This window comes from Lottia gigantea (assembly GCF_000327385.1).
Source record: "Lottia gigantea unplaced genomic scaffold LOTGIsca_8, whole genome shotgun sequence".
Classification (NCBI taxonomy): domain Eukaryota; kingdom Metazoa; phylum Mollusca; class Gastropoda; family Lottiidae; genus Lottia; species Lottia gigantea.
This window is the reverse complement of record NW_008710662.1, coordinates 4077765-4098719: the sequence shown is the minus strand read 5'-3', so window position 1 is coordinate 4098719 and position 20955 is coordinate 4077765. Positions and strand designations below refer to the sequence as shown.

The following is a 20955-nucleotide window of genomic DNA, read 5'->3' as shown; positions in this document are numbered from 1 at the left end:
AATACATTAATTATGGAGGAAAACAAAAAAATTCCAAAGGTATTAGAACAAGATGAGATAGAATCAGATGACCATAAAGCAACACTCAATAACACTAGTACAATAGAAAGTAACATGCCAGTATCTGTAGGAAAACAAAATCCTGAGTCTGACTTTCCCTCCACTGGTGATAGTAAAACCAATCCATCTGCTGTGTCTGGCATGTCTAAGCGTGCATTAAAGAAATTAAAAAGATTTGAGCGAATTCGAAAGAAAGATAAAGAAAGGAAAGTGGAAGATAGAGGATATTCGCAAGATATATTTTCTGAAACAGAGTATTACTTTGAAGATGGCCTTCGTAAAGTTTACCCATACTATTTTACATTTACAACACATGCCAAAGAGAGGTGGTTCAATAAATCTTTAATTGAAGTGTTTTCAAAGGAATTTATTGCCATGAATTCTGAAAATTATCGAAGACATATCGAACGTGGTAAAATTTTAGTAAATGGTCAAAAAGTTAAGGCGGACCTTCTGTTAAAGAATGGAGATGAAATTTGTCACAAGATCCATCGTCATGAAAATCCTGTAATAGGTAGTAAAATAGAGATAATTATAGATACAGATGATGTATTAGTTATAAATAAACCATCTTCAATACCATGTCATCCTTGTGGTAAATATAGACATAACTCTATAGTATTTATTCTTGGTAAGGAGTATGGCTATGCTAATTTGAGGAATATTTATCGTTTAGATAGGCTGACGTCAGGAGTGTTAATTTTAGGAAAGTCAGTTGAAGCAACTAAAAGATTAGAAGATCAGATTCGTAATCGTGAAGTTCTGAAGGAATATGTTAGTAGAGTAGTTGGCAAGTTTCCAGATGGTATAGTTAAAGTGGATGAACCTTTAGCCTGTATGAGACATAATTTAACATTGTGGAGAGTTCAAAAAGGCGGAAAAGAAAGTCAAACCTCCTTTGAAAGGATCAGTTACAATGGAACATCTAGTGTTGTGAGATGTACACCTCATACGGGTAGAACTCATCAAATTAGAGTCCATTTACAATATTTAGGTTATCCTATTGTTAACGATCCATTCTATAACAGTGAGGCGTGGGGACCAAGTCGTGGGAAAGGTGGAATTATGGAAAGAGATGAAAAGGATGTTGTTTCTGCAATCCTACAGGAGCATAATGTTGGTCAATGGGTAAAAGGTGACAATCCACTTTATAAAGAAAAGTTTGGTGGTATGACAAACATAGGAAGTACTGAAACGGGGCATTCTTTATCAAATGAAAAATCACCTGAACATCAAAATGTCACTGGTGCAGAAAATTGTGAGCTGACAAAGGATATTGAAAGTGGAGAATTTGAACCTAAAACAAAGAAATTAAAACTAAGTGAAGAAAATAGGTTTGACAAAGATCAGCTGTCTATAGATATCGACTGTGAAGAATGTCAGAACACCTATAAAAACCCTGAACCTAAAGACCTTATTTTATATTTACATGCTTATAAATACGAAGGCCCGGGATGGAGTTATAAAGCCTCAGCCCCTTACTGGGCTGCTGATGATTGGAAAAATTAATACATTATTAGAATTAAATAACAAATTATGTCGTTTTTAATAAATATCTGCTCAAAATGAACTATCATATTTTGCCTTTAGGTCTATGATTTATGAAATTAAATTTTATTCATCATTGTCTATTAAGGAGGCTAAGCATCAATATGTTTCTTGAATCACTTTGATACCCACTAATGCTCTATTACATGAACACATAGATGTGTTTTTGAATCTTTGTGAAATTATTCTATGGTAAAGTTATGAAATGAAGTATTTTGATTTTCAATCGAAACATCTGGTCTTTTAAACTTGGGAGATTTTATTAAATCCATAAGTCTTCATAAATATCAGATTTGTAACATAAAATAATTAATTTTCTTTTAAATAAAAAACAAACATATAATATACAAACATTCATAGCAATATATATTAACATATGCCTTTAATGTAATTACTCATGACCTAGAAAGAACAACTTAATACAATAAATGATAAATGAATTAAGACAATAATTGGTAGAAATTTATTGTAAAGAATACCTTTTTAATAAACAACAGATAACACAATTTCATTCAATGAAAAAGAGTTATTAAATGTTAATTTAGTCATCAATGTGAATCACAGTATTATGTAAAAAAAATTGAAAATTTTCCAGGGTGTCTTCACTCTTATGGCTAAAACGATTACTATACAGCAAACAGAATGGTCAGTTCCATTGATAATGTTTGGCTTTTAGTCCTCTTATTTTAAAGATTCTATTATACGGTGCAAATGATTTTCTTTTATGAAAAATATCCGAATTATGAGTCTGGGTTGAAACTGGTGTTAAGCTACACAAGCTTTAAACATTTCTAATTTTTCATGATAAAGTTTATAATATTCACTGGCTAGAAAATAAAAGGGTGTGTCCACATTCTGCATTTCTTTCTGAAAAAGAAAAGTTTATATATCAATAGTGTATTAATTATTTAAGAAAATTTTATACTATTCTCATGTCCATACATTGTTGGTATTACGACATCATCAGTAATATACTTAATACAATGACATGTGAAAATATTCATAGCCTGAATGTCCAAATTAACACTGTTATTTATTGATTTTATGGGAGAACCAGACGTAATTCTATGAATAATATGTAAAGATTTTCACTCACTGCAGAACATTCATAATAATCCAATCCAGTTCTATGTGCCAATTCTTTTCCAGCTTTAGGTGATATTAATCTTCTTTGATCTAAGTCAATTTTATTTGCTACTAATACACCTGTAATCATAAGCTTAATATTTTTAAGTAATCAATTTAAAAGTTCTGGATTTGACAATGTTTGATTGCAGTGATTTTATCCATACTTAAATCAAACATCAAAAATATTGAATACCAGAATACAAGTAATACCTGGAAATGGAACATCTGGCTTTTGAGACCGTACACGTTCTAACCATTTTTCACAACTTGAAAATGAAGATTCATTTGTGACATCATACACAACAATGACCATAGATGGATGATCCCACTGTATTGAAAATAAATGAATAAAGCAAATTGGTAATTCTTACAAATATTATCCATCAAAAGATAGTATTAAATTCTTACATCATGATAACTAAATGACAATAGGTCAGGGAACATTTAGAGTGTCTTATATATCACTGAATGCAGACGGCTTATTGTGCGGGCACACAAAAAAGTTTTTGTCACCAATTTTTGTCGTTGATGCAAATCTTGTTCTTGTTACAAGATAATAATATCAAACCAATTCGACTACAAATTGTTTTATTGTCTGCATGACAGAGCTTTATCTGCCAATCAAATTCATCTTCCTTTTAATTGCATGATCACATGATTATCAACATATGACCGACTGGAGATGTTTTATCTTGTGGCCATGGTCAGAACAATTTAAGGGAAAAATTGAGGGCACATAACCAAGAAAAGAGCTCATATACTTACAAATTTTATTACCATATCAGAAAAAATTTCTTTTCCAGCAGAATCATATATATACAGTTCCTGAAAATAATATCCAACAAATGATTATGCTTAAAACAATAGTCATATTTTACAGCCTGTAAATTACAGGAGATGAATAAACACAAATATTCTCAAAAAATTGATTTAGTTGACACATAGTTATGAAAGACATTAAATAAAGCATGAACATAAGAATTTTTTTAATTTGTATTGATGTAAATAACAGATTCTATCTTTGCACTTTTTACAGAATATAAATTTACAGATTAATTTTGAGTGAATTGGAATAACCTTATCAGTTAGTTTCAAAATGTACTGGAAGGTTTTACATGTTTACATTTAACATATACATCAGTGCAATATCATTCTCATAGTACCGGTACCTGAATTCTTTTTAAACTTAAAATTAAATAGCAATACATTACCACTGTATCTTGAGTGTCAGGTATAACTACTGGTTTTATCATAAATTCTGCTCCTATAGTCTGAAAATTGTATAATCAAAAAATATTATAAACTTAAACTAAAATGTGTTAAATGATAATAATGCCAGTGCAACAACATTGCCAACACCAGCAATGGTCTGCAGTAATTCTATTTATTAACCAGAATCTGTTTACTTACCATTGTATAATTTTTGGGAAAATGTGCTCCATCACTGGAAAATAACTGGCACATGGAACTTTTACCTACACCAGCATCTCCTGCAATAGAAAAATGGGAATTTGTGTATATTGTTTTCATGCATTTATTTGCAAGATTAGTCGCACCACGTAAGCCGCTGTAAGTTTTTTAATGACATTGTGCCTGAAAGGAAGCTGGTATTACTTTCTGCGTCAGTTAATTGTACTAACCGACTACAATACACTTTGCTCGTATGACAGCAGGCATTTTATTGAGATCGGCTATGAAGTTTTTTTTTAATAAAAGAGAATCGAAAACGACTCTCTAAGAAACTACAACAAAAATGTTGTCATAATACGGACGGAAGGTCGTTACGATTGCCGATTGGTCAAAATACATTCAATGTGAAGGTCAAATCATTACATAGGGCCTAGTGGTAAACAATATGAGTACTTGATTTTAAATTTTCTGCATGGCTTTATTCAAAAGGTATTTTCCTGACATATCATTATTTGAACAAATCGATTACCTAGCAGAATTATTTTAAATTATAAAATTTATTTCAAAATGCTTGCATGTCCACTGAACGGCAAGTTGATGTCAACAATAACCAATGCCTTAAGTTCTTGTCGAATCCCTGTGATTACCAGGAATTAAAAATAAAAACAAGACGGTTTGTAGATTTAATTACATCATATGATTTTAGTTGTTGTGTTGAAATGTTAAGTGAAGTATTATGTTTCTATTCTTGAACTATGGATATACTTTGTCACACTGAAGTAAAGGAATGACGGAATAAGCGTCTGTAGACATGAGAGAGTACTGTATACCAAGTGAAGTCACTCACAGACTGGAGCTTTGCATTTCTGGATTGTTAACTTGGATTAACGAAACATAACTTTGTCTTCTTTTTGTGGATTTTAACATTAGTGCTTGAATTTTATACATTCATATGGTATAATAAAACAGTAAATTTTAAGATTTTAAAAACCTAGGGACTGTAAAATTAAATTCTGTACTGTACTATGTTAGTATGTAGCCTAGTAATAGCCAAGTAGATCTAACCATAATATTTGTATCGACTTCTTAGTGAGTATATAATATTCCAATATTTATTTGATAATGTCTGTATTTTTTCAGGAAGTTACCGTATTGGAGGAAGTTTTTTAAGTTATCTGTTATTGAAATATGGTGCATGTCTCCGGTTGAAATACCTGTTTATAAGGTATTAACACATCAGAAGGAGATGCCTTGTCGTTCTCCAAACAACTCCTCGACTAACAATAGTGTACTAACTACATTTGAAACATCAAATAGGTATGTGCAATCAAACTTGGCGTATGATGTGTTTCAAGCTGTTGAGAACGGTTCTTTGACATTAGTCAGAAATGTGTTATTATCAAGACCCGATTTGGATCTTAATTTTCACATTCGAGATGTAACTCCATTATCACTGGCTTTATATAAAAGACATTTTGATATATTCAATATGTTAATAAGACACCAAGAAAAGACCAGACGAGTGGATTTAGATGTTAGTAGTAAAGACACATTGGGAAGAGTAGAACCTCCCATTATAACTGCGTGTAGAATGCATTTTTTAGAAGGTGTATTCATTTTAGTTGGTGCTGGAGCAGATATTAATGCTATAGATAATTTAGGACATACAGCACTGTGGGTTGCTGCCAGACGTCAGATGCCAGATTTAGTAGATTATCTAATTATGAATGGAGCTAGTGTAAATAAAGTAAACAAATTTTTATATTCTCCACTTCTTGCATCATTAATGTATCATGTTAGTTCTATTATAGTTAAAATGTTGATTATAAATGGGAGTAACCTGGGAGCTTTCAATTCACATTCACCTATTGAACATTGTGCTTTATTCTGGGCTGCTAAAAGAGGCAATATTGAAATAGTGAGATTAGTTTTAACAGCTGGAGTTCCATTGGCTCAGATAAGAGCAGTGAAAATGGCCCTAATGAACAGTGATATAGAAGGTGATATATTAACTCTGTTAGATAATGACTCTAGAACACCGCCTTTATTACAACATTACTGTAAAAGGATCATTCGTAATTATGTGGCAGTGAAGTGTTCTGGAATTTATTTTGCAAAACATATTGATAGGTTACCATTACCATCTAGTCTCAAGAATTACCTTTCATTAACAAGACTGAACTAAAGGTCATAAAAATTTGACTGTGATTCAACTAGTTAAATATTGTTGATTTTCAGTTGAATAATCGTGTGCAAGTTTTCTTTTAAACCTGAACTCACAAAATCATGGAATTTTTGTTCTGTAGGATGATCTAGATGTTATGTGTCATTTATTACTCAATGAGTGCTGTACCGTACCTAATAATTAGAGAAAGATGAATGTGCAAGTTTTATTCTTATGATATCTGATAAGGTATTGACAGAGGTAATAAAGATATTTCTGTGTCCTTATCCAGTATAATATGCTCATTCTTTCCTTTGTATTAACATGGCTGTGAATGGTTTGTTCTGTCTGATTCTTACCTTTTCTAAATTGTATAATACCTAAATATATATAATTGGATAATGTTATTGGTGCTATTAATAGCACTGCTTTTGTTATGTGTTGTAAATAAAAAATGAATTGAATGGAGTTTTAAGTCCTACTTTTCTGCACCTTATGGGCTAATGAACACCATATATTAAGGGGCATTAGCCTACTCTTTTTCAATATCCAACTGTTGAGGGATCTTTAACATACACAGCTAGGCCTCGGTTTATTGTCCCACCCGAACAACTAGACGCTTTCGCCATGTCAGCACTTCTGACCTGCATCACTGACAAGGGGAAACCGGGTTGAAAAATCTGAAGATATCTCAACCTATGCCGGGATTGTATCCTTGACCTTCAGGTTAAAGAGCAAGTGTCTAACTCACTGTTATATGTTGTAAATTGAGCAATCTTGGAAAATGAAACAACATATTGATGCACCACCTCAAAAAAAAATGAGATTACTTTCAGTCAATTTTTTAGGTCTCGAAGACAATGTAAATATATATTGAACTATCAATTATTTTTCACTTATGCAGTCTCTTAGTATAATATAAGTCATACGTTTCAAAGAGTGAAGTCATAAAAAGCGGAAACTAAATTATTTGGACTATAAAATATTCTCTTCTTTAGTAAAATGATGGACTTCTTCTGAATTCCTCTGTTCTTGGGTTCTTAGCATTTATAACTTAGCCTTCGAGTAATCCCTTCCGAGTGTAATATAGGAAAAATGTTTTGTCAAAATAGTGAATTTAAAGATTTTGATGGCATGGCATTTAAAACATTTAGATATAAATATTTGTAGGCAAGCAGATATATTCATATACAACCAGGTAGAATTTGGATGTGCACAAATATCTAATGGCTGATCATGCCATAGAAAGGAAAAATGAAAATGAAAATGTACTCATTATGGTCATTTAGATTTTATTACAATTTGTTCTTAAAATTATAATATACATTTCTTTCAAAAACAAAATTTAAAAGTTACTGTCTAACTTAAAAATCAATTTATAGTTACCTGATTGATTGTTCATGAAACATAAAATAAAGTTCTGGTAGTTGATCAATAAGATTAAATGTTCAATTCATGAATTTGTATGCCTAATATATATATATATGTATTTCCATCTTTGTTTATTCTTACTATAATAAAGTCAAGCAAAAATATTTATGCATATCTTGGTCCGATTAAGAACATAAACACAAACATTCCACTTTCTGAGAACTGACAGAATTAAAAGTTCAGCTGCTCCTAGCTTATCTCTGGCGATTATCAGCATTGCCTACATATCATGAAAGGGATTACTGTTATCAAAGTTGTGCTGATTGTTGTACACTGTATTCAAATGGTATTAAACTTATGCTTATGTCATGGATTTTTCAGAACTAGCTTGGATAAAAAATCTTCCAATATATCAGCCCTATATCATGTTCTTATGTCAGGGTTGTAACTAGAGTATTTTTTTTATGAGGCAAAAATCCTGTTTTCTTTAAAGTCAGTTATGTCTGTCATCACAACGCTTTCAGTACACTTTACGGTAACCACCTTAACTGTAGACATAAAATAGACGATATATTTAGCTGATATCATATTCATATCTTATTTTTAAAAACAAAATTTATTGTTTGTAAATTCTGCAGGAGGCATTTGCCTTGATGTAGTTACGGCCCTGTATGTATTTCTTTTACATAAGACATGACAGATTTTAAAATGTACGTAAACAGTAAAAAAGCCTGATGTAAATGGTATAATAACAAGTGAATCTTGAAGATTTATAAAATATATTTATATGTTAGACTTTAACAAATACAACATATTTTCTCTTATGACAGTGATAAAATATGAAATTTAACCACAGAATAGTGGTGAAATTTGTCAAAACAGAACAATGAAACATGGGATATATTGGATAACTATACTAAGATGTCATCTTTTAAAGATATTATTTCTTTGGTGCCCAAATTGAAGGCACTTCATAAGCTAACAAATATCAATTTTAACTAAATATACACGTTTTTAGCTGTCTGAGCTCAGCTATCTGTATTATTTTTTATACGTCCACACATTAATGTGGGCTTATATAGTTTGTTGCCCCTCCTGTCTGTCTGTCTATCCACAAATGTTTTGGGACATGATAGAGAGTTGGTTTCTTGATGGATTTTGACAAAATTTGGTATGAATGTTTGGTAAGGTATTGCCACTCGTGAAATCATAACTTTTATACATCCACATCTCCCTATATAGACATATACATGTATTGTCAACAACCATGTCCTAAACAAAATGAAAATTGAATGTTCCCCAAGGTCATTGTAACCCAAATGTTAATCATAATAGTGCAAATGTGATAGCATCCCTAATGGGGTTTTAATGGATATACTACCTTTAGCTGCAGATAACTCTATATCAAATATCAAATTTAAAAATAATTCAGGTAGTAAAATTTCAGCTCAAATTGATGGGTGTCAAAAAATAAATAGCTATAATGAAGAATATATAAAAAATGTATAAATTGGTAATAGTGCTAAAAGTACTTAACATCATCAAAGCACTATATAACACCACCAATCTCTCCTTATTTATAGCCAAATATATACAAATTCTATAAACCCAACAATAATAATTAATATTTTGAAACATCTTAAAATAAAAACAAATAACGACACATAACAGATATATACCATGGCCTAAATCTACTTTATCTAGAAGTATATTTTTCATTGTCAAGTATTTTTAAGCACTAATAGTTAATATGTATATACAAAATATGACAAATTTTATATTGTAAAATAATTGATAAATTTTTGAACATTTTATACATCTTTATATTAGCAACATGATAGAAATTTCATCTATGAGAAACAATGACTACCAGCAGATTTATCACTTTTATCATTTTAATTTGTCTTCATTAAATCAATGGAAAACCCAAGTTTAATTTTTTACTAGTAGATGAAATAATCTGTCATGGTTAGGAACATTAAACTTTTTTTTACATGTTGTTAGAGCTCAAAATATAAGATGTAGATTACCATTTTCAATTGATAATTTGTTTTTCAAATCATAATAACACTAGTTATGACTGTCTAATGTCTATGTTTCCTTATAAACACTTTCCATGAAGCTACCACCAATGACTCATGGGAAAATAAACCTTATCTTAAATATACCTTAAATAATACCTGAAATAGCTCAGTCATCTAGTAAAACAACAATTTACATGCCTATGTCCCTCAAAATGTTAGGCATATGGAAGAAAAAAGCCAATGATTGAAAAAGTACATGTATTGGCTTTAAAAGATTCTTCCTTCAGAACAGAACAATCTAGCACTGGTAAAAATTTTGATCTATAAGTAATGTGAAATAAAACCTTTCCCACAAAATAAATCTTTTTGTACAATCTTAATAATACACACGTTCTGTAACTTTTTCACAAATAGTATTGATGGTGTAGGGTTGATATTTTAAAAATATACTCCGACACTCAGTGTTTTATGAATTACAACACTAATCAGTGGTCCCGACAGGCAGAAAAAGTTGTTTAATCCGACATTAGATAATCGCTTGTATAATTGATAATCCAACATCAAATCACATGAAAACAATAGATCGCTGAACTCTGAATTCTACTGATTAATCACTGACCATTGGTGATTATGAAAAAGTGCCCTAAACAGAAACATTTATCTATGAAATTTAGTTTAGGTTGTACAACAGTAAGTGACATTTTAAATCGTAGATCTAAAGTAGAATTTAAACAATGTATATTGATAGAACTGTTATCAGTCGATATTTCTGTGCAAAGCATGAACAAATTTGAATGCATGTGCATCAATATCAGAGGTCTCCAAATTTTCTCCATTGCCGATATCAGAGTTTATGGAAGGGTGATATAGCAAAAAGAGGTGTTACTCAAATTCAACTCGAGTATTAAATTTCTTTTATGATCTTCCAGCTCATGGTCTTTAACTTCTCGTGGTAATATGGTTGGGCCAAAAAAATAAGGCACGTAGATTTTAATAGTTAGGAACAAGCTAAATATTGCACAGAATGTATAAGGCAGACTGGCAATATAATTATTGAGATTAATACTTTTGATGAAAGAGTTTGAGCGTGTATGACCTCCTTAAATCACCTAGCATTAACTAATAACAAAAAAAAAATATTTTGTAAATGTGGGTGGTTTGATTTGTGTATTATATTTAGGAGATCTTACAGACAACCTAAAAATTATTGACAATTAAAACAACATACATACTGGCAAACTTTTCACTTGTCTCTTATCAAAATATATTATGTGGACAATTAAATCATATCAAAATAACCTTTCTGCTATTAAAATAATCATCAATGCAATTAATAGATGAGAATGCTAGCTCCAAAAAATCTAAAATTTCAAATTTTATTTTAAATATCTGGGAGAAAATCCAATATAATTTATGGCAGGAATGTTGAATAAAACAATATGTCATTGCACAATGTCTGTATAAAATAATAAAACTTGATACTACGTGTGTTCACTGTCATAATACGCTTGAAATAGTCTTTCATTTTCACAGCATCTTATAGCTTCATAAGAATGCATTAATAGGTGTGGAAAACGTGAAGTAAAATAATACACAAATTGATCTGGAACTGATCCTAAAGATAATTTAACTGGTTCTGGTAATTCTCTATAATGATGTTTCTGTAATTATACAAATTTTCATAATAACCAAACATGGTTTTCTATGATTTTTACATTTTTAGTAAGATTGTAACATATACTTGATATTTTAGATTAAATCCCCCTTCCTCAACAGCCTAAACTAAAATAGATATGGACAACAACTAGAGTTATTCTGAACGGGTATTTATTTAAGTTTCTCTCTGGGATTCTAATATTTTCTAAGGCCTCATTTAATTTTTAATCAACATATGCTTATTATTTCAAGACCCTATATTAAAACCTTACCTTATTTCTCATGGCCCTCAATAAATCACGAACTGATTTTCCTTTATAACTACGGAATTTCCTCAGATCTACAACAACAAAATAAAAGAAACTTAGGGAACATAGTCTCAGAAACAGGAATTTCAAAGCTATGCTATCACAGTTCACTGTGGAAATTTGAGCCTTCAAATCCATGTGTGTACATAATTATCTGCGTTTCATACTTGAAACCAACCATACATAGAAAAGTAAAATTTCTAGTTTGAACTATATTGGGAGGAAGTTTTCGTGCAGTTTTAGTAGTTTTGAAGACACATATTCAAGACCCAAATCAACCCTTGAAAATGGCAATCATGGCCCATAAAAGTTGAGGCTTACAAGTATCAAATGATGAATAACAGATAATAAGATATGCTAATTACCTTCTTGTAGTTCTGGACCAATATTTTTCCTCCAATCATATTTAACTATCATATATGCATCTGTTTCTAACCTTTGTACCACCAGATTATCTTCTGTTTCTTTTTCTATTCTATCACTTACATCCTACCAAATAATATAATATAATGACAAAACTGCTAAACCTCTTTTATTCTGATTAAAATATTTGATTGGAGAAAGATTAATATCAATGATAATAAGGCTGTAACAATAAGTTGGTAAATAAGGACAATGGCTCTAGATTATTATTGCTACATACATATAAGAATAATAATGATGTATAAAGGACTTCATGATAAATGAATACTGGCTTTATTTATCATTTGAAATCCAATTTTCCATACAAAAAAATTCATCTGTTACCATGAGTTTTCAAAATCCATTTCTGACTGTTTCCAGATGTACTAAATGAATTTAATTCAATAAGAATTTTGGCCAGGTAGACATGACATGATAAAATGAAAACACTAAGGTTTGTCAGCAAGTACACATTGCTAATGAAGTTGATTTGATATATCATAAATTGGTGTTAATCGAAGTTTTTACTCTACCTGAAAAAACATCAGTTGTTTTTCTCTACTCCAGAAAAATGGATGTTTTAATACAGCTTTAGCACTTGGTCTTTCATCAGGGTTAAATTTTATCATAGATTCAACCACTGATCTTAATACAACATAATCTACAAATAGTTATTAGTAAATGATTGATGATATTGGGGTAGAAGAATAGAATTTACCTCTATAACAAATGTCTGCATTTCAGAAATTTTTAAACCTATCCTCAATTGTCTCAATATCAAGGAAACAATCTACAAAATTCCATGCTTTTTTTGTTGTTTTATTGAGAGCAAGAGGTAGTAGAAATGATGTTTTCACCTAGTCACCAAATTTCCTGTAACTTACCATCGCCATGAATATGTACAAGAGATGATTCACCACCTAATATATTAGCTTGACGTCTTAAACTTTCACCAAACGGATGTTTACCACCAGACATAACATAATATATCACACAGCCAGCAGAAAATATATCAACAGCACACGTCTATAATGGTAATAAAAAATATGCATACATATGAATATTACATATTCAAGATTCAAGATTGCTCAGGGTGATAACACACACCACAAAAAACTTGAGGGCCAATCATAAAGTTATTATTATCCTGAAAATATTTGAATTGCATGGTCCTAATTCTGATTTTCTTTCAAAGTTTACATCCTAAATAGAACCAGTATTAATTTAAATAATTATGTTTTTGTCCATTATGTAACTCTAATTATGTTTTACCAGACCAATTTCACTATATTTTTAAATAGAAGAGTCTGTTTAAATAGTATTATCACAAATATCCTAATACTATGAAAATGAACTAATTGTTTTCTTGTAATAACAAGAATCAGTTGTTAATCTCCCTAGTTTAACTTCTTTAAAACTTCGAATCAGCATTGTATTTATGTACTTCTCATTTACCTTTAGGAGTCGCAAAAAAATACAAATGGTTGCCTAGCAAGATACGCCCACTTTCCTGATACATTTTCAGTATATCAAGGGCAGTCACCTATCTGTGTCAAATCATACCAAAAATCTAATTTGTGCAAGCTATTGTTGATTTAAACAAACACCCATTATTTAATAAAATTCTGACATAAACTGTCACCTCTATCACCAACAAATTTTGATGGGTTTTTTACTAAGTCAAGGGCAATAACTCAAATTCTGTAGATCGAAAATTGTCAAATTCAATCTTGACTAAGATTTCATCATTGTAAATGATCATACCAAATTTCATTTAAATTGGAAGAAAACTGTACTCTCTATTATGTTCACAAACAAATTTTGACGCGTTTTTCATAAATCAATAGCAATATCTCAAAAATGCACATCGAAAGATTGTCATATTTGAACTTGAACTAAGATTTCATCATCATAATTGATCAGACCAAATTTTATTTAAATTGGATGAAAACTGAACTCACTATTGTGTTCACACACAAATTTTGACATCTTTTTCATAAATCAAGGGCAATAACTCAAAAACCATTCATCGACAGATCGTCAAATTCGACCTTATCTAAGATCTCATCATTATAATTGATCACACCAAAATTCATTTAAATCGGATGAAAATTGTGGTCTCTATTGTGTTCACAAACAGATTAGACGCGTTTTTCCTCAATCAAGGGCAATAGCTCAAAAAATGTTATCGAAAGAAATTCAAACTTGTCCAAAATCTCATTAATATAAATGATCACAACAAATTTCATTCAAATCAGATAAAAACTGTTGTCTCTATTGCGTTCACAAACGTGGTTGGAAAGACGGACAATATACAACCACATTATAATGTGGGCATATAAAAATACTATTTTTATACCGTTCTCTGATCTTCATCTAACATTTCAGGAGCAATCCATCCTTCTGTACCTGCTGCACCAGATCGTTGTGAAAATGACATACGACCTGCTGCTAGTTTTTTACATAAACCAAAATCTGATATCATAGCTCTCACTTCTCCTTTAGAATTAGGATAAGATAATAACACATTCTGTGGTTTTATATCTCTGTGTACTGAAAATATAGATAAAATATAGAGTAGAAGTGACATCGAGTTTTCTGTCCCTAGTTGGACTAATGAAGATAGGCAACATCATGCAGTGTGCGATGAGGGACAGCAGCATAAGTCTATTATTTTCAAATTCCAACTGTCAGTTGATTGTTCACATGAACAGCTTGAACCTGCAGCAACTATGGCTCCCTGTTGATATGATTATGGTCTATTCAGATTTTGAGAAAATTTGTTCTTAATCTCTTTCTAAAATAAAGGAAAAACTAAATAATTATATATCTACAATTGAAATATTACCAGTATGACATATCACTTGTATAAAAAAGATTATTACATTAACTAACAATAAAAGTATAATGTAATTTGATCAACAGCTGTTGTTAAATTAAAAAGAATGTTAATTTCACACTTGTTAAGCTTGATAACAGATACAGATACATACAGATGTTGTAATCAAGTGGAATAGAAAAATAACTTGTAGTTTATTATATTTACCTATATCTAATGAATGAAGATGAGCTAACCCAGACATAGCTTGAAACAACAGTGTTTTACAATCTAAATTTTCATAAGGAGATTTCTTCTCAACATAAACTTGTATAGTAGCTGCACACAATTCTAATGCTATATAACGAAACTGGCTGTCAGCTTCCTGTAATAAATTTATAACAAATCATTTATTAGGTATATACTCGTATGTATATATAGAAGTTTCCATACAGAAATCTTTAGATTTTCACTAACTTAGTTTTCTCACAGAGCTATCTTTTTGACAAATAATAAGTGAAGCAATATGCAAATTTTGGTTAAATATATTATAATATATATAAACATCTGCTTAACAGGCTGATAGGATTCAGTCATGAATAGTTTGGTTCACCTGCAATTCACTTGAAATTTACCATAGCAGTTTAAATTTTTTAATTACTTAAGTGTTATGAATATCTAAAATTGAGCTCTATTAGTAAACTATACTTTTAATAACCACTCCATAAGAATTTTTCTCTAACACTTGGAATTTATTTTCATAAAGGAAAAGTTTTCAAAATCGTACATACCATACAAAAATATCTAATAACATTTGAATGTTGATCAGATTCTCTCAATAATTCTACTTCTCTATCAGCAAAACTAAAACATTCTGGTAACAATCTTTTTACAGCTACATCCCGATTATCAAATTTACCTCTAGAAATAATAGACATGGTTTTTTCACAGTGTACAGTTTTAATTTTCAATTATGTATTATATATATTCAATGACAAGACAAATTATTACGTATAACTTTCTGCATCTGCTATCCAATTATCCAGAGTTTATTTAAAGCCCAGATGACCTGAGTTTTTATATTTATTCAATATAAAAAATATTTTTTCATAGGAAGTGACCACGGCCTGATTTACTTAAACAGTTGATGGTTTATCATTTTCACAATAATTTCACGACAGATTTCATTACTAGGAAACTATTATGCAGTTAGTGAATAATTGAAAGATTGTTACTGTTTCAATGATCAAATTATTAAATTAGAACTGTGCCAAAACTTACTGATAAACAAATGTTCCTTCACAACCATGACCTAAGACATTTTTAGGATCAAAAAGAATTTTACCAACTTGAATATGGCCATTTGGAATATCTAAAAGAAAAATTTTAACTTTGTATAAAAAAATCAAACATAACTATTAAAACATTAGGTTGAAAAATTATTTCACCTCAAAACTCTATTCGTTTTCAGATATTCTGTTTGGTTCAATATGTAGACTTCAATGTTAATTATAGGTGTTTACCTTGTTGAGAAATTGTTTTATTAGGTGTTGGAAGTGATTTTTGTGCTGCTTGCTCCAATCTGTGTTCTTCCATTTGTTTTTTTAACATTAACTTGATTGACTCTTCTGTTTTCTGCAGGAAAAACAAATCTTTTTGAAAAATCATTAAATGACAATTTAAATAAATTTCTGAGAAAAGTGAATTATGATTACAATTTCATTAAAAGTAGAAAGTCTTAAGGCATTAAATACTTACTCTAGGAAAGTAGTAAACTACAGCAATGAAAGTTCCTATCAACAACGATACAGTTGTAATAAATTTGATATCAGATATTGAAAACCATGATAAACCACCATCATCTTTAGTTTGATTATTATTTCTATCAGAATTATGATTTTTATCCACAGATATAACATTATGAGTATTACTAGTTCTATCAGTTATGTGAAAAGCTGGTGATATTCTTGAGATAGATACATCAGGGACTTCATGATAACCTACAAAACACAAAATCGTAATAGAATACATGAATTATAATGTTCTTGATGACAGGGTTTAATTCAAGCAGTATCGCATCGCAATTTGAGATTCAATATGAATTTTGCGCTCCAAAACTAAAATTTATCTGCAATCTGCAAATCAAATTGTATTTTTTTCATGATTATTTTTTGCCAAATCTAGAAATATACAGCAACTCTATAGCCTTAAGCAACTTACATCATTGGCCAGATCTTTTTGAAGGTTAACTAATGCAAAGTTTTCAATTGCTACCTAATTTTTAAGAATCACAATCTGCATGACGAATGATTGCAAGGTGCCAAATCTATTGACGTTACACAATGAGCTAACACACAAATATCGTAACTGCAACTAGTGACTTATCACTTGTAGTACAAAATTATCCCTTTAAGGCCAGACACAAAAATAACAGTATCACAATGTTGACCCAAAGAAAAAAAAAAGTATTTAGCTTACCAATCATGAGAAAAGGGGAACCCCTTCTAATTGTTGATGCTGTGATTCTTTCTTCATGAGTTTGTTTGGAATGATCTATGTTGATTTGAGCATGATCTGTAGGATTAGGTGGTCCCTCTATCAATAATGGTCCAAAGTTTCTTGGCTACAACAAAGTACAATAATGTAACATTCTGCATCAAGTTTCATATTATACAGGTCTAATGTAAATTCAAAATAGAGCCTTGCCTCTTAGACTTTTTTCAGATACATGTACTTAGACACTAAGCCAATTTGGTCCAAATGAACAAAGATATTTGTGCATATCCAACAATGATCATGTTTTGAATCAGGTTAAACTTACTGATATAGTAACTGTTCTTTCATCTACCATAGAAGCCAAGGCATATGGTCCATGTTCATATTCTCCAACATATAAAGTAGGACTGAAAACATATTATACAGTTAACACAATACATTAAACATTTGTAATAGGGTTGCTAAACGATAAACTCAGTAGCCGAGTAGCCTGGTGTTCTTGAGGGATGGGAAAATTCTAAAGATAGCTTGCCAGGCAAGGTAACATACGCCCCTGGCAGCTGTCAGAAATGATAAAACAGTATTTTGTGACTAAAGTATGAATTTTCTCATATTAAATAAATTTTAATAGTTTGAATTCAATATGTATATTTACTGCCAGTTATTTATCATATTAGGGATCTTCTTCATAATGAAATTGACACACAAAATAAAAATTAAAAGAATCTGTAAAGAATTGTAGCCTGTAGAGTGAGCACGAGTTGCACAATATAGCTAATAGAGAAAAACGTCAAGTCAGACACGATATTTCGATGAAAAATTATCCGATCATCACGAAAATCGATAGGGATCATCTTCATAATGATATTGACACACAAAATCAAAAGAATCTGTAAAGAATTGTAGCCTGTAGAGTGAGCACGAACCAAAGAACGCACGGACCAACAAGGTGATTACAATATATGCCCATCTTATGTGTGGGCGTATAAAAAGACACCTATCAGAGCTATTTTTACTGAAATAAAAATGTTCAAATGGGACTAATAGGGATTGCAGTAAGTTATAGAAAGGGGACCACTGGCTCACATTTGTGGCCTACAAGAGGAGATTTTACCATTATATGATACTTTGGAAGTCATTTCCTATATTGAAATCTTTTCATCCTTCACACCAAATTATTTTTAATGGTTTTATTCGAAATACAAAAAAATACCACCAGCCAAAAAATAGAGGAATTCCTCAATATAGAGAATCCTAAGTAAAATACATACTAAAATAACTGATGTTTTCCCTGATTTAAAAACCTGGTTCTCCAGACATTTGATGATAATTGGCCAGTTAAATGATCTAGTGTTTCAGGAGCAAAACTAAGAAATGGTATCTTTTGTAAACCATCTTGATGTAATTTATACATGGCTACTATTGGTGAATCAAACTGTCGAGACCACAGAATTTCACCTATAATAAATATGACATTTTAACAATGAAAGATCAGCAGAAAGCTATATAAAGCTTAACTATATTCTTATTGACATGTCACAAATTTCATATTGTAATATCTACAAGATTCAAGGCACAAATTCAGTATTTTACATTGTCAAATCAACCCATTATCTTATTGTTTGCTGGCTTCATGCATGCTTATTTCTGCATGATCTTTGTGGCACCTAGCGTATCAAATTTTTGCGTATGTTAATAACTTGATTCATGGAATACTAAGATAGATATAGATTACTTCTTAGAAAACCATTACCTGATTCATTATCTAATGTTACTGCTTGTCCATTGGAACTTCCAACAAAATGACGCAGATCTTTAAAAAAGAAAAGAAAACAATAACAATTCAGACTCGATAAGTTTTAACCAAGGGGATAGAAAAGATTCATTTAAGTCAAAAGATTTTTGCCTCACAACAGATGATGTAATCCTCTCTCTAACCAGCTGAACTACAGTCTTCCTCAGAAAAAGCCAACAAAACAAAAATATTGATTTTTAGCCATTGTGAAATTAGTTCAGCTTAATGAATTCAATCAAATATTGTGTATGAATCATCAGATTCAATTTCATTTGCATTATTATATGATTGAACATAATCAACATATAAAACTTACTATATTCTGTAGGATCGGGAGCTACATGAGAACTATAATCCATAAACGTAGCATTCCATCTTTTAACTCCTGTTTTACTATCAAACATCATTATAGAATATTCTAGAAAATATGTTTTTATTTATTAAAGTCAGTTAATACATGAAGATCTATCATCATAATTCTGTGATTTTATACAAATTTCTCTCATACATGTTTATTCAAAGATAGCTTGCCAGGCAAGGTAATATACGCCCACTGGCAGCTTTGATTTTGAGGAATTTTAAGGAACTTTTTAACACGTTTTCGCCATAATATCACAAATGGTCGTAGTCAGGGGATGGAACTATTAAACAAGAAGGTATATTGAATAAATCTAAATAATTATAAATTACCTGTTCTACCAATATACAGTATATGTTCACTTGAAGATGGACAAACTTTGGCTGAGCCTTCCATAGTCAATGTTTGCAACTTACTTCCAGTTAACAAATCTATAGCTATCCATACATCTCTTTTATGACCTGAAATGAATTTACTTTATTGTACACAGTAATATATTGCAAAGAGTTACAAGCATTACAAGTCACATCAAAACGAAACACACTGCTTTATCTTTAAAATAGTGGTTTTGTGATTTTTGAATAGTGAATATAATTAGAACTTTTGTGAATTCATTGAAAAGACTATTTACTTTATTTTGGTTTTTTAAAAAAGGAAGAGGGGGGTTAATGTACTTACCAGTATATAATATACCTTCTGTACTTCTACATGGTGAGGCTGTCACTAACTCAGGTATAGTAAATGGCAATTTTTTAATTCCTTCTAAACCAGAACTTATAGCATATAAACTTCCATCTTTTGGATCAGGCAGAAAATTTGGTCTAAAAAATAATACAAATCATCATTTTATGTTGTGTGCTGTGAAAAAGTGATTACGTTTACCATTATTTTGGTTTTCTTTTTCAGAAAAAAGTTATAAATCATGTAAACTTACCCAGACGTCAAATCAAGAGGAACCTTTATCACAGGATCTGAAAATCAATATAAAAAAAAATCAATTCCTGATATGTCAGGTAACCATCTTTGTTTAATTAGGACTTTAAGCATTTTGATGACTAAGAGAATAATTCATATTTACTATTTTATTGTGTTTTTGTTAGGTTTCATCCTGAAGTGATTACTAACAAGAATTTAACCTAGTTATGTTCAAATCTGGCCAGAAATATTTTTCATTATTATATGTTCTTGGCGTGAACATATGAACATATTGACTTGGTGTAATGAATAAATCATACCTTCTTTTAGCGTCCACAAATTTTTCCCACTGTGTTTACCAATTGCATAAAATGAACCACTCAATGTTGATATAAATACCATGGACTCTTGCAAAGTAAGTTCATTCACCTATAAACATATTCAAAGGTGATGCATTCAAGCTTATAATGAAATCTATGCATAGAATAAAATTCTTAAATTC

General features: G+C 30.4%; 4 protein-coding genes across 4 annotated transcripts; 2 read left to right on the top strand and 2 right to left on the bottom strand.

Annotated features, from left to right (window-relative positions):
- Positions 1-201: 201 nt before the first annotated feature.
- Positions 202-1569, top strand: LOTGIDRAFT_107992 (hypothetical protein; the record flags this gene model as incomplete). Its single annotated transcript, XM_009067087.1, has 1 exon — positions 202-1569. One exon carries the CDS (start codon positions 202-204, stop codon positions 1567-1569), a length of 1368 nt encoding a protein of 455 aa, XP_009065335.1.
- An 804-nt stretch (positions 1570-2373) lies between these two features.
- Positions 2374-4413, bottom strand: LOTGIDRAFT_108201 (hypothetical protein; the record flags this gene model as incomplete). The annotated part of the gene is made up of 7 exons (XM_009067086.1): positions 2374-2475; positions 2705-2827; positions 2960-3064; positions 3502-3561; positions 3948-4007; positions 4147-4226; positions 4377-4413. The coding sequence occupies 7 exons, from the start codon at positions 4411-4413 to the stop codon at positions 2374-2376; spliced, it is 567 nt and encodes a 188-aa protein (XP_009065334.1).
- Positions 4414-4618: 205 nt separating this feature from the next.
- Positions 4619-6778, top strand: LOTGIDRAFT_229668 (hypothetical protein; the record flags this gene model as incomplete). The annotated part of the gene is made up of 2 exons (XM_009067085.1): positions 4619-4635; positions 5287-6778. The coding sequence occupies 2 exons, from the start codon at positions 4619-4621 to the stop codon at positions 6329-6331; spliced, it is 1062 nt and encodes a 353-aa protein (XP_009065333.1). The 3' UTR covers positions 6332-6778.
- A 4408-nt stretch (positions 6779-11186) lies between these two features.
- On the bottom strand, positions 11187-20873 carry LOTGIDRAFT_108604 (hypothetical protein; the record flags this gene model as incomplete). The annotated part of the gene is made up of 20 exons (XM_009067084.1): positions 11187-11366; positions 11634-11701; positions 12035-12158; positions 12605-12732; positions 12956-13097; positions 14431-14624; positions 15118-15274; positions 15681-15810; positions 16171-16261; positions 16413-16580; positions 16644-16889; positions 17311-17512; positions 17711-17792; positions 18657-18843; positions 19139-19198; positions 19497-19598; positions 19871-19999; positions 20217-20359; positions 20473-20509; positions 20774-20873. Coding segments are annotated over 20 exons (2670 nt in total), but the record flags the coding sequence as incomplete, so codon positions are not given.
- Between the last annotated feature and the right edge of the window lie 82 nt (positions 20874-20955).